Source organism: Phoenix dactylifera, unplaced genomic scaffold (assembly GCF_009389715.1).
Source record: "Phoenix dactylifera cultivar Barhee BC4 unplaced genomic scaffold, palm_55x_up_171113_PBpolish2nd_filt_p 000076F, whole genome shotgun sequence".
NCBI lineage: Eukaryota > Viridiplantae > Streptophyta > Magnoliopsida > Arecales > Arecaceae > Phoenix > Phoenix dactylifera.
This window is the reverse complement of record NW_024067675.1, coordinates 195,061-219,837: the sequence shown is the minus strand read 5'-3', so window position 1 is coordinate 219,837 and position 24,777 is coordinate 195,061. Positions and strand designations below refer to the sequence as shown.

General features: G+C 38.8%; 2 protein-coding genes across 8 annotated transcripts; both read right to left on the bottom strand.

The window, feature by feature from the left end:
- Window positions 1-764: 764 nt before the first annotated feature.
- LOC103716457 lies at window positions 765-14,208 on the bottom strand. Of its 7 annotated transcripts, none has more exons than XM_039116193.1 (5): window positions 11,623-14,208; window positions 11,372-11,442; window positions 2,630-2,804; window positions 2,370-2,512; window positions 765-1,209 (listed from the first exon to the last, which is right to left on the bottom strand). In XM_039116193.1, the coding sequence occupies exon 1, from the start codon at window positions 13,330-13,332 to the stop codon at window positions 12,463-12,465; it is 870 nt and encodes a 289-aa protein (XP_038972121.1). In that variant the 5' UTR covers window positions 13,333-14,208; the 3' UTR covers window positions 765-1,209; window positions 2,370-2,512; window positions 2,630-2,804; window positions 11,372-11,442; window positions 11,623-12,462. The 7 variants fall into 7 exon arrangements, with proteins under 7 accessions (XP_038972121.1, XP_038972122.1, XP_038972120.1 ...); XM_039116194.1 differs by having other exon boundaries at window positions 2,703-2,804; XM_039116192.1 differs by having other exon boundaries at window positions 2,370-2,804; window positions 11,623-11,715; window positions 11,808-14,208.
- An 8,063-nt stretch (window positions 14,209-22,271) lies between these two features.
- On the bottom strand, window positions 22,272-24,390 carry LOC120104689. The gene is made up of 4 exons (XM_039116250.1): window positions 24,212-24,390; window positions 23,785-24,066; window positions 23,018-23,594; window positions 22,272-22,925 (listed from the first exon to the last, which is right to left on the bottom strand). Exons 1-4 carry the CDS (start codon window positions 24,388-24,390, stop codon window positions 22,272-22,274), a joined length of 1,692 nt encoding a protein of 563 aa, XP_038972178.1.
- Window positions 24,391-24,777: the final 387 nt, after the last annotated feature.

Genomic DNA, 24,777 nt, shown 5'->3' with positions numbered 1-24,777 from the left:
AGGTGGTAGCTTGATGGTAAGGAGGCGATAATTCCACTGAGTTGTTTGGGTTTGAAACGCGCGGGCGTCGATTAAATTAAAAGATTGGATGCCCCACATCCGGAGGGCTCGTTGGCAGATATGCTTTCCTTCCATTTGTATCGAGGTGGCGCTGGTATGACGTATCTACACGTAAGGCGGTGAGCCCAGTAGGGTCAGCCCACGGGTCGAAAAAGGCATGCAAAAATCTGCAATCTGTATTGAATATTTTCTAATGGAAGGGAGGCCTAGTAGTGGGGCTGCTACGCGGGTGGGCTGGTCCCTCCCCCTTCCCTCCTATTTTCTACAAAAAAAAAAAAAAAAAAAAAAAAAAAAGAAAGGAGGAAGAGGATGAGAGGAACAAGGTAAGTTGCTCGGAGATTTATTTGGTTTTATCTTCAAGAGACGCTACCATCCATCGGGCTTCAGATTTCGAAATCCCCATGCCAGCAGAATATATATGCATTTATTTTATAGCCACGAGGTAATCCCGATAGAACCCAACCTCCCAACATTTTATTCCCAGAATGACGTTAAGACTTAAATACGTGCATGCCATATGAGCAGTAATAGTACACACTTTGTGTATTATTGCCGCTTACCTCAAGCAACCCCTGAAGCAAACGAAAACGAAATCCCTGCAACCCCCAACCACCTAGAATAGACAAACCACCCATTTGAAAAATGAAGAGGAACAAGCCTTCTATGGACAAACCACCCATTTAAAAAAAGAAGAGGAACAAGCCTTCTACCAAATCCTGTGACATATTTATTCTTTTTTTCACTTTTTTTTTCTTGTATGATGTGCACGTATGTACAAAATATCACCCTCACTCATCCAACACATTGAAGTCATACTTCTAATTTTCTTTTGGTAAGCAAATAGACATGATGAGAAAGAACTAGGGCCATATGAGAAGCAGCTCATTAATCTTACTCATCGAACATGGGAAGCTACATAACATGCAACTCGAACAAAACCTATATGCGTGTATAAGTATCTATGTACATCAGAACCTCACTCATTGTCCCTTTCCTTTTTAGCTTTTCCACTTTTCTACGAGCACATGAACCCTCATTGCTTCAACCTCAATGGCGGAGGGTGCGACTCCACGAGGATCGACCAGAGGACGTGCACATCTTCGTATGGGCATGACTTCACATCCTCATAGAGGATGTATATCCCTCTATCTATCAAAACAATAACAAGAACAACATTAGAGAATTGCTAGGCTATGTAAATGGGTGCAAGAAACAGTGATTATTAGAAAAGTTAACCATAGATTACCTAAAAGAAAAATAGAACAAGAAAAGAGCAGCTAACCACAAAAGAATAAGAGAACAGTAAAATGCATAAACAGAATCTAAAAGGTTTTCCACTGATAGCATAGCATGCTAGAAGAGGATTTGCATGGTGCATTAAGAGCAAGAGGAAGTACGATTGGAGAATGGAGACAATGCAAATGCGATTATCCAAAGCTGATATCAAAAGAATAGGATACAGAAGAACATGACACCAGAATGGCAAGATGCTAAACATTATAGATAACTTGGAGTGCAGCTGAACATACTCTTCCTGTGAGCAGAATGCATGCGAAGCCACAGCTTCTTCAGTGGGGAGATGAGGTACTGAAGCCACCCCATATGGAGGAGTGGGAGGTGTTATTGTTTCATCGATGGGGTGAATGATGAGTGAGGGTGGGGAAATAGGAGGGAGAGGGGTGGAGAGTAAGTGGCTATTGGTTTGCTTTAGGCGTGGGTGAAGTCTATTTCACTATACCTCCTGCCACATTCAACTCCCTTGCAGGCCAATCATGGAAAACATTTTCTTTTGGTATTCTGTCACTTTCCACCTCAAACACTTCCCTCTCAAGCTGTCCTGCTAACATAGAATCTCTTGCCCTCTATACTATAAACAATAGACAGATAAGCCGGGCTTATATTTTCTTACAGTTCAAGACAAACAAAAACTCTCTTTCTTCCTACCTTCTGTATGATATCAACTCAGCCCGTATGACCTTTTTTTGGCTCCTATTAAATCTAACTTGTGCAGGTGGTCCACCATCTCATAATTTGTCAACAAAACAAGCGAAGGGTCCCTCGCAAGGAGGCCCATTATTAATTTTGAGACACTGATATTTCACAGTAGGCCTGGCCATGGAGTCCGTCGGCAAAGAATATGTGGCACCGGTGAGATGTCCGTGTTTTGGTGACCATGACTCCGCTTGTTGTGCCCAAGGGAATGACAATTAATAATATGTAAGCAGCTGTTACAACATCGTTATAATGGCTAATACACAACATTGAACTAAGATGAAGGCAAAAAATTGTGGAAAATATTAAAAAAATACCTCGAGAAAAGCATCTTTTTTCACTTGAATATCTTGATTTGCCATCCGATTCTTACATATTATTGCTAGATTGTCTTTTCTGTTTGCATCCTTGTCTGTCTCTGAGATTTCAATGGTCTTGGTGGGACTGGAGTTTTAAAATCCTGGAAACTCATAATGATACAAATGTTGGCCCTTATGACAAAATAATAATCAATCTGAACTCGTATAATTTGACATTGAAGCATGCGGGAAAGCTAGAACTGGAGATTTCTGCATACAGTTTAGGATAATCTCTAAGAAGGATCACGATTATCCTCTGGTATTCAAGGCATGACGGTAGAAGATTGTAACCTGGCACAGTAAGTTGCTGCCGATCCTCTCCCAAGATACAAGCCCTCTTCGTAAAGTGGTAGCATTCAATAGGAGGTTCAGGACCTGAATGTCCACAAGCAGCTACCCAGAGCACAAGAAATATTAAGAGGAAGAAAAATATTAGAAAAGATGGTTAGTGCATTTGAAGTTAAACTTCCAAACTGGAGTTCACAATGCAGGCCTCCAATTACTTGCATGAACATATAACTAGCTGTATGTCTAATGAAAAGAGTTAAGGGACTTAATCAGAGTAAAAAAGCCTATGTAGATATTAACAGAACCGGTAGCTCTATAGGTCCTTAGAACACTACAGACTACACCAACATGTATGCTCTGAGCACACCATGTCTCACTCATGGCATTTGTCCACACTCCATAGGACAAAATCTTGAACCTAGAAACAAAAGATCATAGAAGAAACATGTCACAGAGTTCCAATTGCTAAAGGCAGGGCAGGCCAATCACTGCATATTAACTCAAAAAGATAATAGAACCTTTTAAGACACACATGCAGGTCATGAAAATACAAGTTTAAAATGTTTGCAACTCCAAGCCCATGGTCATTGCCCTTCATATTTTACACAGCAAAACCAGAAATGTCACCTGGCTGAATGACCATATCTCCACAAGCCTAAAATATGAGGGTTTTTTGAAACAAAAAGTCATGATGCAATTAATATATGTTCTGTCAATTTCAAAGTTTAGCATTGTTCCTATCATCATGGGGTGGAAATAAATGTCAGAGGAGATGGAAAAACAGCCTAAGGAGGTATGTGGAGACATTCTTGTTGGAAGGTGCCTTCTGAGGGAGAAAGCTAACAGTATGATAATGTACTATAGGGGCAAGGATACTACACAGGTTTGATTAAGGATTGTCATAAATATTAATGTTTTATTAATGTTTATTGAAAGAAAGGTCTGCGAAGCCAGTGGTGAAAGGTTCCTGAAGGTAGGAAGCCTTAGCCTTCCTTGTCCTCTACTTCATCTCCCTTTCTCCTTTTTTTTGACCCTAAAAATCTTGTTTCACTCCCCCCCCCCCCCCCACCCCCCCCCCCCAAACCCTTTTCTCCTCTTAAATGATAAAAACCCTAGCCTGGGCATGCAGGTATCTGATATAGCCTATTGCAAGCAACATCTATTGTGCCGGTACCGGTACCAGACCCCGGACCGATTGCCCAGTGGCACGGGTTGGTACGGCCTCACGCCGTGCCATGTCGTCCCTGTATCGACAGAGTAGAAGAGGGGAGAATGGGAGAGAGAAAAAAAGAGAAAAGGGGGATGCCGGCAGAGAAACTCTGCCAATGGAGGGCAGGGGCTCTCTCTCTCTCTCTCTTTTTCTCTTTTCCTTCTTCTCCCCCTCCATCCTGGTCTGCTGCCAGTACGGCTCGGGACACCCCGAACCGAGCGGTTTGGGAGGGTTTCGTCGACTATGATTGCAAGTGTAAGTCCCTTAAGCACATGGGCCTACTATCCTCAGGCGGTAGCCCTGGCCTGCATTAGCTTCGAAAGTCACCGTGTCACCATCACTACTGGAAACAACATATCTTTATCCAAAGATGGCAATCCTTAAGTTTGCCACCATTCAAATACCTTTGTCTCTCATTTCAATAGCTATTTCCATCTTCATACCAAGTTCTTTTCAGGTAGAACCTTTCCGGTGACTAATGCCTTTAGTAACCAAAAAGGAAACACCCACTATCTCATATCACCTCTTAAGCTAGATGTTGAAGTTCATCTCCATTATACATGCCTTTTAATTTTCTCCACACAACCAAGAGGATTTAATTTTTGCTTAAGGGAACGAATAAAGTGGCATCTGAGTTTAAGATGATTCCGGCATATTGAACTTTTCTGTCTTTCCACACACATTTTGAGTAGTGTACGACACTACGCAACCCCTGCTCATATCCCACAAGTCCAATGCTATTACATATATAATGGCCATAAAAAGTATAATACATGAAAAGGAGTAGTCGGACAAAAATTGAGCAAATACTTGCAATCAAGCTTTTACAATTTTTCTCTGAACATGAAGTTCAAAATTCTCTTCCCCAAAGAAAATTATCACTTCCAAAAGCAAGTATTTTCACTGATATCTTCATTTCAGGCAGCAAGCATGTATACAAACCAAGGATTGCCGAATTGGTATCGGTAGGTATACCGGTCCGCCGCCGGACCGGTTCGGCACTGATACAGACCGAGCCGAACCGGTACTGATTAGGACTGAACCGAGCTGATACCACTGGTTTGGCCTGATTCACACATCCAAAAAAATTTGGAACCGATCGAACCGACCAGTTCGCACCGGTTCCTAGCCAGTATCGGCTTATACGGGCCGATACCTTTTTTAGCGCCGAACTAGATCGGTCAGAGACCAGACTGGTTCAGTATGGGCTGAACCGGCCCGTACCGGCCGGTTTAGCATCCTTTAATACAAACCTTTCAGAAAGACTGTTGGACAAAATTGTACATCACACCTGTGAGTAACCCATTTGATGCCATCAATGGCAAAAGAGATCTTATCAAGGAAATTATCTTTACCTATTTATTCTCTTAATAATGTCTATTACGACATGCAGATGTAAAAGTGAATATTTGTAAATGCTTGTAATTGGTTGTCCACAAGAAGGAATAGCCCACATATGTATGAGAACTGTAGTTGCCAATGAGCAGCTCAACAACCAACAAATAGAAGCAACCTTCTGAACGAAAATCTCTATCCTTAGTCACTTCAATCTGATTTTTGGTTAAAACACCACCAGATGAGGTAAGCTTCTAGAAAGCATATATAAATATTACATGCTAAATATGATCAACATACCATAACATTCTTGGAATCATTTTTTTAACCCTTTTTACCCTTTTTCTCAAAGGCTAAATCATCAAAAGAAGCATTCTCAAATCGTTTTCAAAAGTAATCCATTTAGATATTCTTAGGTATGTCATTCCCTACTTCCCAACCTTCCATATGAGAACAAATTTTGCACCACTCCATTGCCATAATGGTGCAATTCTATGGCTCCTTGACGTCCAACTCTATCTCAATCAGTTCATTCTGCTCAAGTGTTTGTTTCAGAGTCATCAGACATCCACCTTAATGTCTGTGTGTTTGGAACACTCATCTTGTGTATAATCATCCCTTTTGGTTAACCTGCAAGCCTCGAATATGTATGAATATAAAACATAAGCATCGTTGACATTAGAAATCATGCCGAGCTTTGATCTTCAACTAAGCCCCCAAACTCTGCCCATGTTCTAGTTTTCAAAATTGTCCTTTTATATCAGACAGGATGCCTAGGCACATAATTTCATGGAAAATATAAAAATGGATTCCTTGGGGTGTATTAGTGGGCTCATATTCTTGACATTTTAACTGAAACAACGGGTTCATTTTCTTGATATTTCAAGTGAAACCATTCTTTATGGAAAAATAAAAGAAAACATAAGAGTTAAAAGGTAGTGATAATAAGAAGAAAATGAAATGAAGCAAAAGTACATTTAAAAAAAATAAGAGATCCTAGAAAATTCAAAGTGATAGCAGAAACAAGGAGTCACAAGTGATGCATAGATCTACCAAACTCACACTGTCAGGAAACAGAAACAGTCAACGCATATAAACATATACAACTGGCAAAGCAAATTGCAGGGAAACCAAGAACCAACCCAAATAACAGTGAAAAAGTGACCAATAGTTACACCTGCCATCTGCTAAGAGAGCAAAATACTCCACATGCCACCCACATATAGACCAAGAAAGCATGGCCAAACAGCAGGATGAATCAAACAGAAGCAGTGAACTATCACTAGCAGAGTTTATTTTGTCTTCCACAAGGTCATCAATTACCTCATAGACTTTCCACAAAACCACACCTACCAGATGATGTTCTACATCATTTGGAAGCAAGCATATGGATAAGTCCCTTAGTTTGTTGAGGAAAATGCTTGTAGGAATAGGACATGACTCACAAACAACGTGCTTTTTGTGCTTTGCACTCAGCACCAGATTCTCGTGCATTAATACAACTAATAAGAGGATTGTGCATGAATCACAATCTCAATGCCTTATTAACATTATTATATTACCATATTCCTGGGTGCTTCATGGCTTAAAGATGGCCATGCAGTTGAAACAAAGACCAATATGTTGGATATATACACGTAAGTGAAAAAAAGGAATTTATAACAGCATAATAAAAAACTATCCTTCAAACATAAGACTGAGAGGCTGTCTGAATCACCCTCTGTAATACCAAAAAGAAAAAACAAAAAAATATCAAGTGGCTTGTATAAGGACCATGAATTAAAAATGTCATCCATGATCTTCAAAGACAATAAGCATAGGCATACTTTGTTATATGTGTTTGGTATGGGTGTCAGGTGGGGGTGTGTGTCTCAAAAGCAGATCCATCTTATCTCCAGATCTTAAGACACAAAGACTCCACTAAATGGATCTTAAGATATGTGTCCAATCCTGCCCCGAGAATTGGGTGCGGGTAACAGGACATGTATTGCAACACCAAATTATATCTATAAGTGGAAGCTGTCCATCACCAAATCTCATCTACGGCTGCAATTTGGGCAGGCCAATCTGAGCCAAACTCAAACTATGGGCAGGATTGGACAAATTGTCCAAACCAGGCCAGCCTTGGGTTGGCAAATTCCACCATAGTCCACAATTGCACCCATATGGGGGTTGCAGTGCTAAAGTATGAGTATGTTGAAGAGCATCGGATTAGTAATTATAAAATATATAATAAGTGACAAGAATTTAAAATGCAAAGAGAAGGGGGGGGGGGGGGGGTCACATATGTAAAATGAGAAGAAACAGTAGAATAGGAACCAAAAGGTGGGAATTTGCTGCAAAGCTATATTGGAAACACTTATAATGATAGGAAAGAAATGAGGGTCACCATGAAGGGGCAAAAATGATCCCCGGTACTCAAATAAATGTAAACCTGAGATTCTACATGCTTAAAATTCAAAACATGAAAGAAGACAGGCTTACATAGAACTGGAAATCCAAAAGAAGAAATACAAGCAGGCTTAATCCAATCCTAATTCGAGAATTTCAAGAGGAACTAACATAAACTAACATAAGTATCAAGGTGATGGATAAATTTCAAAGGAAAATGTCATTATAGGAAGAAAGATTATCACAAGTACAAAAAGAGCCATTTGGAAATGTTCGATCCTAGGTTTACCAAATTGGTACTAGGCATTGTACCAATCGACGACTGGTTTGGTATGATACTATGTATGTACTATACTGAGCCGAGGCATAGCAGAACCAAGGGAGGGAAAGAGAGAGGAGGGAAAGTGAGAAGGAGACGGAGGAAGAGAAAGGAAGAGATAGGAGAAGACAGAGAAAGAGGCCTACCGACCCTAGATATGGAGCCATCTTTGTTGTAGAACCCTAACCCTAGTATCGTCATCATTGCGGAGCCATCGTCACCACGAAGCATCGAGAGAGAGGAGGGGAGAGGAGAATCAAGAGAGAGGGAGAAGATCAGGCCGCTGGGAAGGGTTTTAACTAAAAAAGGATTTGGTTCAAAAACTGGATCAACTGGCCGAACCTTTTTGATAACCGACCGGTCTGATTTGGTATGCCCCGGACCCATTTGATTTGGGACGGTTTGACAGTCCTTGATTTGTTTTAAGACATAACATTAGAGCAAAATTAAAAGGATATTTGCAATTTTACGGATGATCGCTAATTCATCTTTTTCTTTTTTTTCTCTTGGACAAAAATCCAAATTAAGAGATACAATGAATACATGATCAAGTTCAAGGAGAATAGAACAGAGAAGCAAGTACGCTATTTGAAATCTTGGAATAGTTTGACCATGAGAGAAGAACTTTAGATTTTGCTAAAGGTATATTTCAGATTTTATGTATATTATTATGAAATTAATTTTTACGCCTCTTAAAATGAGCTGATTAAGTTGGGATGTCATATTAGTACAACGCTTTTGTTAAGTTGTGAATTGTAGGAGTGGATTAGAGCTCTTTTCTAAAGAAGCCTTATTTGTGTGATGCATTCTATTTTTGATTTCTCAAGTTTATTTTCATGACAATTAAGTAAACTATTGACTTTAAAACTATTGACTTGAGTGACAAATTTAAATGAACTCTGAGGATTCGATTTGAATTTAAACAAATTTTTCAATATACATAGTGATGAGTCTGCGTGCTACTTTAACCCCATGTGATTACCCTGAGATTTTAAGGGTGGTGACTTGCTGAGTCAAACCTTTTTATTAATATGCAATGGTTAGCACTCTTTCTACCATAATTGTATAGATTTCATAGGAATTTCACATATCTACCTAGAGCCAACAATAATTCATCATTATAATCAAAACCATCTCCTAGATTGAAGTTACCTTCCCTATTCTTCTCTTCACGATCAGTACACTATCCAGCAAGTCCATTTTATCACTGAGTTTCCTCAAATGCCCATTGCCAACATTCCCAAAGGTTAAACTCTAAAGTAGCTTGACCAAATTATAATCCATATATTTAAATTATTTACTTTACCAGAAAACCAGAACCTTATTATTTTAGCTCAAGTCCCTTAGATCTCATGGGTTTTTATGTCTAACCATTATCCGGTTCTTCAGGTTTAAAATATTTTTATCCAAGACCTTCTTCAACACATATGCTTCCCTTTCTTGCATTAACTTCGAAATCAATATCTAGGGTTCTATCTTCACTATTGGCAAAATGAATCAACAAGTTATGTGGTAGATCTGCATTACCAATGAAATCCTCTTGCAACTTACAGAATAACTTGGAAATGATAGTTTCCGCAACTTGAAATATTAATCCAGCAGATGATTTGGTGCAGAACCCAAAATCAAGCTGCTAATTTTCACATTGAAGAGCCTTTTTTTTCCATCATATCTACAATTATATAGAAGCAACATGTATCATCACTTCCCCAACCATACTTGCACCAGGTTTTTGACCTAAATTTGCAGCCCTTGTTCCATTTCCTTGAGGTTCTCCTGACCTTGGGACCATCTAGCTGCCTCCATGCCACATCAGCTTCTAAACCTTGTCCTTCTTCATTCCCCTATCAGCATTTAAAGATCTCTTCCACAAGAGTTACTTTCTTCCCCGCTTCACGTGGTCAATATTTGTGTCTTGTTTCATGTTAGCTCTGTAGCCTGTAAATCTGGTATTAAATATTTGACTGTAACCTAATATTGAAGTATTAAAACGCGCCTGACAAGCTAATTTGTGGTCAGTCAAGCTACTCCCTTTACACTCAACTTTGTTAAATTATTCATCTCACTACAAGCTTATGGGTTTAAATCGTCCACCTCAGCATTTCAAGGATGCTCGGACAGTCAGCCGTCAGCCTCAAAAATCTTAATGAAAATAGAGACTCCTTTTTGGTTGCTCTCATAAACATGAGGTACCATCATGGTGATGGTCAGCTTCTAAACAATGCCTCTTGCTACCATGTTTATTTGTATCTTCATCGGCATCTAGAAATCATAGCTTCCATTCATTGGCCTCCTTAGTGCCTTTAGATGCTCCCAGTCTTCGGCAGTGATGCACTCTCAAGGTTCATATATATATATATATATATCTTTAGACCCATCACCTAGGCCACTATCTACTGATGCATTTTAATATTTTATGTGTGCTTGTTAACAACTTAAACACTTTTTCTTTTCCATTGCTGGATATACTCTATATCAAGTGACCAGTCCATCTTTCTCGCAGCATGCACTATGTACAACCCATATGGTTAATACACTAAACATGCATGTTCCTGAATACCGTATATCAGGTTGCTTTATCAAAACTCTTGCATTCCTTATTGCAGTGTCTCAACTCCATGATGACCATGTAGCTTTGACTCTGCAGTAACAAGGTTGTGCTTGCACTCAGGTGTGTGCTCCCCAAGTTTTTCCAGTAGTTACATAGTTGAAACACAAAAACTATTTCATTTACTTGAGCATGCAATGCTTAAGCAATCCCAATTCCATGATATACCTCACTAGAATGACATTGTTTTGAATTACACCATTTTCTTTTTAAAAAGATGAGAAAAGTTGACCATCTTGTCAGGCATTTAGGGTTGAAAGATGATTAATTGTATACTTTCACGTCGGTAAATTATTTCTCCCAAGATCTGTATAGCCCTAAAGATTTTGCCATGCAATGATTTGCATCTCCTCAAGCCCCAAAAATGAAAATAGTAGATACAGCAAATATCCAGAATCACATTGGTTCAAATTTGCAGGATGTAAAGGAGAAGAAAGAATAATGTATCATCTTAACATCTTAGCATAAAAGATTTGCCAAAGAATAAAGCAAGTTTTGGAACCAAATGTCATCACTTGACAAGTACAACTAGATGAAGCATAAAATCATGGAAAAAGTGTTATATCAGAAGTCTGAACTATAATATGTACTATGGGAGGTGGGGCTCATGATGTGTAGACTGGGAGAAAGAATTGTTGATCGACTGAACTCATATGTGCATAAATTACTCCTCCGCAGTAACATACATCATGGAAAGATAGCGTCAGGAGAAAAGACCCTAAATGCACAGTCCCATGGATTTCCAAAGCATTACGGTAATATTTGAGAATATACACAAGCTTTTAGGCAATAGCACAAGAAGGACTTACTGAAATATATCAGTCTCTCTGGCCTTCCTGCATGCTTCAGACAGGTTACCATGGACATACTTAATTGATCCCTATGAACAAGCAACAGAAATTATAGGGATGTAAATCCTGAGGAGTATTGACAAGTCAGCTCGATAGAAAACAAATTTAGATAATTTATGAAACTGCCCTCCTAGAAGTAGCATGACATTTTAACCACTAAAAATTATCAATAATTTTGCTAATCAAAGGAGATACATAATTTTCCCAACCTGTGAAAAGACTAGTTGACCTCCCATCAATTCAAGCAGAACATATGCCAGTTAAAATGTTCTTTGGGGATGTGAAAATAATAATTTAGTCTCCTGAAATGGACAAGGCATATCAAACAGAGTAGCAAAAGAACCGAACAGAAATTTCCACAGTTTAAGAAGGTCAGAAAATTGGATGATCTTACACCATGCTTTCCTTCAGTACCTCCATTTTCTGCGATCTTAGTCCCCACAAGAAGAATGTAAAGAGAACTCAATGCATGTATTCCAGATACAATAAGTATACTGCCGCACACCTGTTTCTTTTTCATTGTTTATACAGTTGGGACAAGTATTTTTCTAAGCTCAGAACAGAGTATCTTACAATGCAGAATAGTCTGCTAACTCTTTGTAATAATTTCAAGAAGCTAGATAATTCAACAAGACTGAATACCAAGGAAAAATCAACAAAAATTTGACATTAGATAAATATGTGATAATAAGGATATCATTGAAAGGAATCTTAGTTTTAATATCAACATATAACCTGTATTACTTCCAAAATATTTGGAATGAGTTTACATAACAATGTATCTTTTGTTTCCCACAGATATAATTCAAAAACTGCTCCAACATAAGATGCAAACTGAAGAAGCGAGAAAAAACATCGAGAGCAACCGATTAGAAGTTTCAGAATGTTTCCAATATATTCAAACAGATCAAATTTATAAGGGGTGGAAAAAGAAAGAAAAAAAAACAAATGGGAACCTTACGCACATTGTTAAAAACAAATCACTTGCTAAAGTATTTTGTTAGAACTCAAGGGAGAAGGGAGGAGTAGTCATTGCCTCCTGCCTACACCTATTCATTTTTCCAAGCATACAATATCAAAGAGAAACCAAGCCCTTGCAACTGAGATTCCCTGAAAATCTGTGAGGAAGACCATGGCAACAATTTCTCAGCTGAGACACAAGTCTGAAACATGAAGACAGCATTTCCTGTAGGTGCCCCAAAAAGCCAGTTGTGAACATCCCAAAACACCTCCACGGGGAGCCCGTCAACCAGGATCGTCTGATTTCCCCGGAACTTCCACACGAGTCTCTTCACCTGCATTACCCTCTTCTTGTCAATGCGAATCTCAAGGGTTGGATCTTTGAGCCCAACCATCTCGCACTCAATTGCAATATCATGAACTTGCCCATTGTCGCAAAATTGAGCCTTTGTACAGTAGATCTTCTTGCCATATATGTGCTCCCTCTTGGCTATGAACACTGCACTCGAAGGCGGTGGGCTCGCACCAGTCTTCCGGTAGGCTTCCTTGGACAAATCTCCAAGCAGGAGCACCATCTCAAGATCAAAGACCACTGCAACATAGAAACCTTCCAGTGGCTCGGGCCCAGATCCAAATTTGGCAGCAGAGAGGTCCCAGAAGATGTCCACCTTGCTATTCTCCGCCTCCAAGCTCTTCGAGCCTTTCCTCTTTGAGAACAGCCACGGCTTTATCTCCACCTTGCAGAGACTCTGGTTGGCAGAATCATCTATCCCAATGCTAAGCCCCTGGCCCATCAGGTTCTTGCTCCATGTCACCGTGATCAAGCAAGACCGGCCGCAGAGCTGCGTCTGGTAGACGCAGGTCACCAGATTCTGCGCCGTCTTGCCGGCGCTCGACGACGATGAGGAATCGGCGACCTGAACCCCATTCTCCCCAAAGCAAGAAGGGAAATCTCTCATTCTGGTGGCAAGAATTCAATCTCCCGGAAGGCACCTTCCACTAAAACAAAGGGATCAGATAGGGTTTTTCAGAACGAAGAAACAGGAAGCCCCACTCGCCTCATCCAATCAAGAACTAAGGGAATTACCACAAACACCAGTCTTGCTCGCCCTCGTCCCAACAAAAGTTTTGCAACCGAAAAGATTCCCCCTCACCACATCCAGTCAAGAACTCAAAAGCAGATCCCCTCGAGTCTTCTTGGACAACAATGAAAAGGATCTTGAAAGAAAGATTACAACGTAAGAGGCCCCTCCCGCCACACAATCAAGAATTCACGAATCACTCCAGGAGAGGGAGAGAGAGAGAGAGAGAGAGAGAGAGAGAGAGAGAGAGAGAGAGAAATAAAAAAAAAAACTCCCCGTTCTCTCCCCTCTTCTTCCACAGATGCCAAGAAACCAAAAAATATTTTTTTTTTCAGAGCATCGTCCAATCAAACCTTTCCGAAGTATAAAGAAGAAGAAGAAGAAGAAGAAGAGGAGGAGGGGATTATATCCTGCCTACCTCAATGCATCAAGAACTCCAACCGCTTCCATGGGCAAGAGAGGTAGAGAGAAAACCATGGGATTTTTTTTTCCGGTTTCGGGGTTGGAAAAGAAAGTATGAGGGAAAGAACACAGCCCACAGGGCCAAGCTTGGAGATTGTGCGCGGGTAAAAAACACAAAGGGAAAGAAAAAAAGGAAAAGCAGACAAACAGGGCGCGCTCTTTACACTGCCAGATGCCTCCGGCCAACTCATCCACCATCAGTGCTCGCGAGAGCCGAAGGAAGGCGAAGAGAAGGTCCAAAAAGACCTTGAGAACGGGATGGACGCGTGGGTGGGTTCCCCTCGACTCAATCCCTCAAATCTCTGAACTCGGAAAACAATGACAGCAACGTTACTATCAACAAAATACAAGCCTGACATGTCACACCCACAATAATAACTATATATATATATATATATATATATATATATATATATATATATATATATATATATTCGATATCTAACAATAAAAGCTTCCGTCGTCATCACATGCATTACAGCAGATTTTGTTGTTGTTGTTGTTGTTATTTGAGTAAATTACAGCAGATGATTAACTAATGCAAATGTGCAAACTTCCATCCAAACATAGGCAAAAAAATATATATATATATCAGACCTTCAATATCTCAATTCCAGAGGCAGAATTACGGACGGCTTAGATGGGATTGCATTATGCGCAGCTGCAAATGCTTCAAACGAACTCCATCTTCTTTAAAAGTGATTCGGCCATGGTAATCAGCTGGATCTGAAAAGGCCGAACAGTGATCGAGAAGTTCATCCCCTACTTCATAATATTTGGTTAGTGGTGAAGAAAAATATTACATTTTAGTATGCATATGTATTGTGAGACTAACGGGACGGCAGACTGGATGGCGGCATACGTGAAAACCACCTTATGAGTTGGAGAAAGTGAGATATTTGGTGCATTTTAGGATCTTTTATTTGTGAATCCTATTAGGTGTATTATGATATATGGAGTGCCTGCTTCAAAAATAAATAATAATAATAATATTGGGGAAGATTCACGAAGAGGGGGGCGGGGTTGCTCTTTTTAATGGGGGAGGGGGGTTTAAATAAAGAAACGGCAGCAATTATAGAATTAAAAAGAGGCATCATAGTACGCTAACTGTTCTCAATGAGAAGGTGAACAGTTTTTTTTTTGGATCTGGCCCCAGTTAACTGCACCCACGAGATGGCATTAATTAGGAAAGAAGATGGGTAACCTCCCCTCAATGCCCTTCAAATGGCCGCATGAAATGACATGGACGGGCAACGGCAACATCTTATCCATAGCCAATTCAACCGCAACGGCATTAAAATATTTGGTCTGCCTATACGAGTGCTTCTTCTTTTTTTGTTGTATCGAGTATGTGGTAGTAGTTAAGTAATTGGACGATATTACTTTGTTCTTCCTTATTATGACAACCACAACGCCACCGGTTGCATGTTATGATGAGGAATTACTTTCTTATGGTTTAAGATCCTTTTCCTAGTGAGAGGTCAGAGCCCGGAACCTTTATATTGAGGATGATCTGTCACATTTGAGTATATGGAATTCTTTCGGTTCATGCAAGCGTGGGAGTCACGCGTTTGTGTCTATGATTCGCTGGCATTTGGCATGTATGCTTGGGCCCCTTACTGCACGGGGATGAGTCGAAAGTGATGGGAACCGCAACTATACGTAACGATTGGAAGATGGCCGAAAAAATTGTGCTCCTATCACTACAAAAAAAAATATTATTTAGTACTTTTAGAGTTTTTATCGGCGCTTATAAACCACTTCCAAAAACATCCAGACAGATGAGGGTGGGATTTTTTCTTTCCGATTATAAACTGAATATATGTCGATGCTTTTAAGTGTTGTCTGTTTTGGAGTTCACCAACACTTATAAGCGTCGGCCAATATTCGACGCTTTTTTAGGTCGGCCTGCTTTGAACTCTGCCGGCGCTAATTAGTATCGGTAGAGAAGCATCGGCCCATTTTGGTCTCTACCGATGCTTATTGGCATCAGCGGAGTCCAAAGTATGTTGGGCTTCAAACTTAGGTAAAATCACAACCACTTGGGCACATTCTGCCATTGCTATGGTACTCAATTGGTAGCATCAAATATTTAAGGATAATTGATGAATCAGTCATGAAAGCATTGATTGTTTGTGATGATAAGGCTTGCAAAATGTGGAAACAAAGTTGATATTTGAGGACCCAATAAATGCAACAAAGAATGCATTGTAAAAAGTGAATGGTTGTTGAAGCAGTGGTTTTAATTGTGATTGGATGCTGCATAAATGAAACCATTATTTGAAACTTGGGTAGCTAGTTGATCTTATCTCTATTTAAGAGACACTTATTGGACATTAAAGCACGCACAAAAACAATTGAGAGTGTGGTTCATGGGGTTAGCAGCATGATGCTGCTATTTAACTTTGAAAGGGCTACACTGAACATAGTTGAGTTTGTCGATCATGTTCATGTTTGGGTATAGAGTATGGATCCTATGTTACCATGTAAATTTTGAAGGGCCTCAAGGTTAGTCATGGCTTTTCCTGTGCTTCCCTGAATAGCTCTACTGTGATTAGTTATCAACAATATCTGCGATGTACACAGGCCTAACCCATATGTACTCTATTTGGTGTTACTTCACTACCAGATATCATTATTGGGAAGCGTGGAAACATATATACAGAAGGGAAGGATTCCACAGTCAATGGCCGATCTTATCTCCTGTAAATACTCAGGAATCTCATCTGCACAAGATCCATGGGATATTAAGCTTTTACGATCACAGCCTTTTCCTTTACCAAAGGTCTTAGTAGAGAGATCAAGACCTTTGGCCCATGACCAGTCAAAGGACCCACCAACTTTAGACTCAGCGTCCCGTTGCCGCTGCCATCTGATCCTATCATGATGATTGCCGGACACTCGGGGGAACATTTGCTTGTGCAATGCTAATACACAAGATGCTTGTGTCGGAGCGCCCTTCTCAATGACACACGACGGATGATGCGGGAGTGTCATGCTGTCCAAGTCAGATATATTCTCCGAAAGATGAACCGAGCTGCAGACTGAGTCGCCTTATATGCTGCTCATCATTCAAGAGATTTTCTATGGATCCAGCAGACTTCTCCGTCTATGTTGTGCAGTCTTCTCATTAGTAATGTAGCTAGCTATGCTCATGCCGGAGCTGTGTGAGTAGCCGATTTGCTAAAAAAAAAAAAAATCTTATGGCTAGCTATAGAGCCTGAATACATTGAGAGAGAGAGAGAAAGAAAAGGCTATACGCAATATAATGAGGGGGTGCATGCCAAGAGCTAGCTTTCGAGCTTGGTGGAGCTTTTCTTACCTTAGCTTGCTTCCTCTCCCTTCCGAGTTCCGACCAACTTTAACTCCTTTCTTTCATTCCCCTGGCATGTAATGATAGATATCAAGGCTATCCCATCTAGATTTTGCATCTTTTCATCAAGTTAAAAGATAGAAGGTTGTCTACATGGGCCATCCTAGATTTGACTTTGCATCCATGTCCATTTCCAGAGATCTCGTGGTTGAAGATATTTCCAACAAGTTTAGAAGCCCAGAAGCAATGTGGATCCCATTTGTTCCCAATCGTGGCTTTTACCTCCGATTAATTCTGATTTCAGTGATTAGCAGGATTACTGATGGCCTGCATCTTGTTCTAAAATACAAATAGAAGCATGAATTCTCTGTGGGTAGAGCTTTCTCTTTCACTGGCATTTGTTCGGTGCCACTTGCTTACATCAACTGATTGACATTAATCTAAAAAAAAATTTCATGGATGTTGTCATCGGTTGTCTCATGCGTGGAAGTCTGTCTGTTCTTCATGGAGCAGACATTGATTGCTGAAATTGAGACAGACTGACTTGGTAATTAGTTTTAATCGAATATCTTCTACAGTCGGCAGACTTTCTTCTTAGTTACATTATTATTAATTTACATTAGCTCAAAACTTTTACATAGTCAAGATGTTGGCTGGTCAAATGGTATCGAATTCTACCACTTTTGCAGCTGGTAATGGTTTCTGGTTAATCTTGACCTTCGAGCTGTTAAATTGCAAATAAAGTCAAAGCGAGGATATCGATCGATCGATGTCCTTATCAGTGTAGGTGAAAGGATTTGAATTTGATCAAACAGTTTGTCAATTTTTTGTTAAACAAACATCAATCATCAAAAAAAAAAAAAAGCTTCCCAAATAGTTTTTTTTTCTAATTTATATGCCGCCAAATTTTGTGGGACTGATCTAAGGAAATGGAACTATTCAAAATGAGAGCATGAAGAGGGAGCCAACCTACATGACAAACATGAGCAACACACCTTAATCCTACAAGTAGTAGGTCATGCAACAACTTGAATTTGAAACACTGGAATCTAAAATTGGACCCACAAGGCTAACATCTTATTTTTATCCCCTTCAAAAACTATAGGGATGATTGGATGAACCAGGATATTTGGAGTTCATGCTGAATTTGTTGTGAGGATCAAAAACTAATTAAAGATATTTCGGGGCCAACAGCTTCAAACAATCAAAAATATTATCCAATAAGAAGAATGACGGGGGTACAAAAAAAAAATTGGCAAGCCTCTCCCTTTGTCCAATAAAAAGGAAAAAATGCATTTTATTTCTTTTATGAAAATTATCTTTTTTCAAAATATAAAGCCTAGAGAGCTATTATGTGCTAGGCCAACTCGGCAGGAACAGCCCAAAAAAAAAAAAAAAGTCTAGACCTGGGTTTGACACCATGGACTAGGCTTTTGGTAGAGACCATAGATTGTTGAACCTGAGTTCGGCTGTCAGGCCCAACGTTCTACAAAGGCATGATATCTATAAGGATATATATATTTTTTTACATTAGAAGTTTATTTTTTTAATACTAAAATGGATGATTAATATAATTCTAGTACAGTACATCCAATAAAATCAGAAAACAACAAATTCCAGAGCGTTCTAAACAACTTTCCTTCTCCGACTTATAAGGTGCCCTGAAGTGACGGACTACATATGAAGTCATTCAGTCTGCAACCTAGTTTACTTCTTTAAAAATATGCTTAGCCTCAAAGGCCATATCAGCCCAAATATTTTAAAACAAAAGATGGCCGCTTCCACTACGGGAGCCACCCCCTGCATCCCTTTGTCGCTTCTTTTGTTGGGAGGTCCAATAATCTTCTAATCCAGCGTCGAGGGACGATTACTAGGGTACTGGGCTCTCCGTAGGCCTGGGCTCTGGGCTATGACCTTGTTTGCTATCTTTGGTCGGCTTCGGCTTCCCAATCGGCCGCAGTGTACGATAAGAACAGTCTCAAATGCATGTGACGTGCAGCAAAAAAGGTGACACAACCTAACAAAATATATCGAATCCTCCCATGTGATGTGGCTGCTTTTTTTTTTCCCTGGCGAGCATGTGACTGCTTTCATGAATGCCACTTATTCTTCATGGAAGGGATGGTTCCTTCGGTCACGTGGCAGGCCAACCCTGCCACGTAGCTAGAGATGATTGGTGGAAACTAGGTGTCGTACAAGAGCGGTGGTTGGTACTTAAGTTGGCTTTTGACGATTCGCGGGCCCGAGGAAGTGTTGTTTGACCTGACCGAGCAACTATATCAATTTTTCCTTTTAGAAGTTTCCACGCACTTGGCTATTAAATATTTCATGTCAAGTATAAAATAATTTAAAAATTAGGTTTATTTCTAAATATCAAATTTTGCACAAATATTTTTTTTAAAATTACTATATATATATATATATATATCATGATAAAATACTTCTTTTGCTATTTTATTTTTTATTTTTATTTTTTGCATATGTATCTACGCTATTTAATACCATTAAAAAAATGACGGTATCAAATTAAAATGAATAAAATATTATTAATGGATAGATGTACAAAAAATAATATTTATAAGACGATCGTGATGCAGGACAAAATAGTATATTTTATTTTTAATTAAAATAAATATGATTTTTATTAATGAAGAATTGTTATATTAGGAGCATTTATAAAAAATAGTATTTTATGAAGGTATAGAAATAAATATAAATTTTAAGAAAGTATTCATGTAAATTTAAATTTTTAGAAAGATATTTTAAAAAAAAATTAAAAATAAATTAGGTATAAATGTAATCTTTAAATAGAATCTGTTTGCTATTATAATTAATAAATTATTAATTTGGATTCATAAATTGTCATGATTTTGGATCCTTGGCATGAAATTTTTATTATGCATTGAAATATCCCAACTCTAGAGGAGAGTTTCTCCCATCAATTTTTCCTACATCCAGCAATATCAGCTCTTTTTTTTTCTTTTTACAGAAGTTTAATGTAGGTTAAATTTTTAAATGATAAAAAAGTTTTAGAACCCAAACCTCATAGTTTCACTAATCATCACTGCCACCTGGCATGACAACTATGAGGGTAAACTCCCTTGTTATAATGATTGGGACCCACAGCATTATTATGGGAGATTGAAAAGTTAGAAAATATATCCAGTTTTATATAATGTTAGACGAGAATTTAGGCAGCTTTTGGACACCTAATCTTAGTCTTAGATAATTACCTTGCTGGTTATTCTGTAATTATTTAGAACGGTGCATAAGATATTATCGGTCAAGTGGATTTTTTTTTCTTTTTTGCTAAAGTGTACTTTTGTCAGTGACTGGCCTTTTGGCAACCACCATGCCACGGAAGCACTGCATTTGGTTGTTGGCTATAAAGTTTGGTTGCAAGAATTTTTTCCCGTCAAAATATTTAAAAAAATTAATTTATAAAAATATATTTAAAAAATAATTTTAGTATATTTAGTTGATAAAAAAAATAATACTTATAGTGAATTATATTTGATTGAGCATCTACTTTTCTAAAAAAAATATGAAATAACTATTATACTCTTGATAAGTGAAAAGTTTTTACTTATGAATTTTGATGACTCAAAAATATTTTTTTATAAACTTTTTTTTATAAAATATGAAAATTTTATTTTTACAGAAATGCTATTTTTTTATTTTTTTATTTGAAATTTTTCTGTTGGCTATAATTTTTTTTCTTCTTTTTAGTCAAAAGTCACTGAACTAAAGGCGCTAAGTCTTCAGATTGTCCAGGTTAGATTCTTTGGCACAATAAATTTGAATTGTTAATTTGATATCAGCTAAGGCTGGTTAGCTTATTGAATTCTCTCCTTTTTTCCACGTATTTTAGAAGCTTGTCTTGTTCTACCGTTAAGAGGAGGACCTCTTTATGAGCAGTCTTTGTTTAGCATTTGAAGGCCCTAGGCTAATGTAGCCGATAGAAATCACATCACGGAGCGATGTATATTTTTACCTTATCAAAATTACGTGACCTTATCAAAAAGTATGTGACCTGGCGTCACTGGATGTCTATTCTTCTAACCACCTTTGCTCACCTAAGGATAATCTGATTTAGTGAACCGGATATATTAAAGGAGTAATTAATGGCCGGTCCAATATTGGACCGGACTATAAGTTTTAGTTCATGTTGACTGTTTTTTGTAACAGCCGGTCCATCTCGTTTCTGGCTTTCCATTTGAGACGAAAATAGCCCTGAAGTTCTCACCGATTCGGCTTCATCTCTTCCCATTTTTCACTCTTATCTTCACACGGAAATAGCTCTCATCGTTAGGGTTTCATATTTTCCCCTTTTGTAATCCTATCTCCCCACGAAATTTTCCATCTTCCTCACCGATTCCGGTTGATTTTTAGTCCCCTGTTTCAAACCCTAAGACCGTAAACATGTTCCCACCAGCAAATCGCTCTTGCTCCCTTATCTTATTAATCCGTTCCTCTGTCGACACTATTTTTTGGCAAGTCTCCGATTGAGAGTTCTGAGTCGACGGCATTTTGTCGAGTCCCACTCCAGAAGCTTTCCTTGACGCTCGCGACTTCGCCCTGATAGTTGGTCGACGGCGCTTCGTTCGATATTGCTTCCCAAACCCTCTCCGAGGCGTATTGCCAGTCCTTCGACGGTTTGTAAACCCTGCATCATACTTTCTCGAATTGTTTTTCCTAACAACAAACTGTTATATAGTATTGTAGGGCATTTATTTAAAAAATGTACGAATGCTTAGGATTTGAGAAATTATCAAACAGAGACGCTGTGATATCAAAATGGAGATTTTTGTCTTCAAAAAGCCTGATTATTTGGTCCTATTTCTGCTCGTTGTTATAGTTTTTTAAAATCATTCATTATCCCGTCTATGTTTTACTCAATTATATATTTCTATATTTGAGTTGATTTTATTCACAATTAGTGTTTGAATATATTTGTGTTGCAGACATTTTTGATGGCTCCAATTCAGACTAGACGCAAAGCACCTACTGTTGGCCCAAAAAATATGGTCAACGGTAGGGGTTACTTCAGCCATTTTACGTCAATTTTAGCTTCGGCATATGTTGCTCTGTACAATTTAGTTTGGAAACAATTGTCAGTAAAGTGGTACAGTGATCTACCAGCCTTCTCAATGCGTGCACATGCATACTTATATGGCATGCGGAATATTCGCCACTCGCCGCAAGAGCAATTGCTATTCTGGAGGTCAACTTTGCACGAGTAGTTTGTATCCTTTACGTCATATATCATTATGTTTGACGTAAATACGGATAATCTCCGACCGTCTTCTGCATTTCTATGCAATACTTTCTCAGGAACAGGGCATAGATGTGTTTGAATATTGTAACTTCGATTACCCCGTTCATGCATCAATGTCATTATTTGAAGCCTGATATGGTCAACCATTTGAGGAACGGGGAGATGCTGAGCCTCCATGATCCAACTGTTGAAACACTCTACCATGTTAAACGTCATAATACCCCATCGTGGACCTGGGAATACTGCATTTGCCCAATGCTTCGGATTTGCATGCAGGAGAAAAGTTCTACTCCCTGGAGCTTCTAATGTAAGCTTGTTAATTAATTTGTGGAAAACATTCAGCCTTGAAGTATAGGCAGCAACCTTTAGTAAATCGAGTAGCCTCTTTCTCTCACTTGTACGATAATAGACAAGCGCCTGCATTAACAATAATCAAATGATGAGATCTACAATATCCTAAATTAGTTAGATAAATTATGGGTTGAAATTAAGAATATGACATTCCGTACCTGATTCTTGAAGTTGTCTTTCACGTGACGGAAACAATATGAGTGGTAACTGCCAGAAAAGTATTTCGGCATTGATTTAATAATTCCTTGATGTCTATCCATCATAAATGTGATTTGCTCACTTCGCCACTCGCTGCAACTATAAATTGCTTCTTTCAAAATCTGACAAAACCAGTCCCAGTTGTCATTAGTCTCTGTATCGACCACACCGTAAGCAATAGAAAACATATCGTCGTTCGCATCTTTGGAAGTCGCGCTAAATACTACTCCTCCATCCTTATGCTTTATAAATGTTCCATCCACAAAAATCAGATGTCTACATCCTCTTATGAAACCAACTACTGAAGCATGAAATGAAATGAATAGGCGTTTGAATCGACCTTCAATAGTTTCATACTCAGCTATGCTGCCGGGGTTGGTCTCAAGAATGGTGTCGCAATACCAACGTATCCGGTCATAAGATTTTGATCTGTGACCATAAAGGTCCTTCATAGCCACCTCCTTCCCATGCCAAGCTTGATGATATGGCAATTCAACACCATATTCTCGACGAATATCCTTTACGATATCAATCGACCTATATAATAGCATATCTTGAAGTTTTTCTTTAACAATGTTTGAAACCCAACGTTTCGAAGTCTTAGGATGCGATCGGACTTGCAACCCTCCGCCACATGTATGCTGACTGTTCATTTTTTTAATTGCAAATCTTTCTTAATTCCCAAGTCGGAAAGCATGAATACGCCATTCACATCCTTCGTATGCACATTTCATGGTCAGTTGCAGATGATCGTTCTTCACAAAGACAATCTCTACAATTTGCAATGCAGAAGTTGCGAATCGTGTCGCGAAGAGTTTCCACATCATTGAACTCCAGACCAACACCCTCTATAGAGGTTTTCCAAGCATCCAAAGAATTTGTTTGACTAGGTTGCTCTTCAATTGCAGCTCTTGTTTCTTCAACAACTCGACCGAAATTACTTGAGATACCCTTTGAAAAAAATTTGGATCTGCAACTCCACTCGACATTTTGGAATGGGCCACTATCCCTACAATAAGTTAAACAAAAATTCGGCATACTAACTAATAAATTTGTGCTTAACATGAACAAACTTACAAATGAAATATGCAATACAACAAAGTTTAAACTAAGATTACCAAAATAGAAATAGATGCAATTAACTTCTGCATTACCTCATATCAATGACGACATCGGCTGCTTCGATCAAGCATAAAATGTGACTAACAACCAACTCAATCACCGACGCATTTAAGTTGACGTGTATTTGATGCATATTCCGAACATCCTTATCGCCCAGGAGCGTAACAAGCATTCTAGACTTGTTTGGAATAAAATATTTAACTTCTACCATTGTATCAGAAAGATGTCTCCACCTTTCCACTATTTTTGTGTAAATTTGATCGAGATTTCTGTCCTCGGAGATGGAAATAATAAGAGCTTCGCCACCATAAGAACAAATAGCCATGAAAACAGGGCTACTTGTTTTTTTTTTTGAAGCCATGATAATGGAAAAAGGATAGAGGGATGAACTGATTGAAGTTCCGAATACTATTTCAACAATGAAGCAAAGGAAATGCTGCCACAGGAACTATTTCCGTATAGGATATCAGCAATTGAAGTCACACAAGAAGTTTTCCAAACAGAATATGAGCAATGGCAGACACACAAGAAGCTAATCTAGCTAAAACAGGGTTTTTGTTTGATCACAATCGGAAAACAGAGAAGAACATAGGGATGT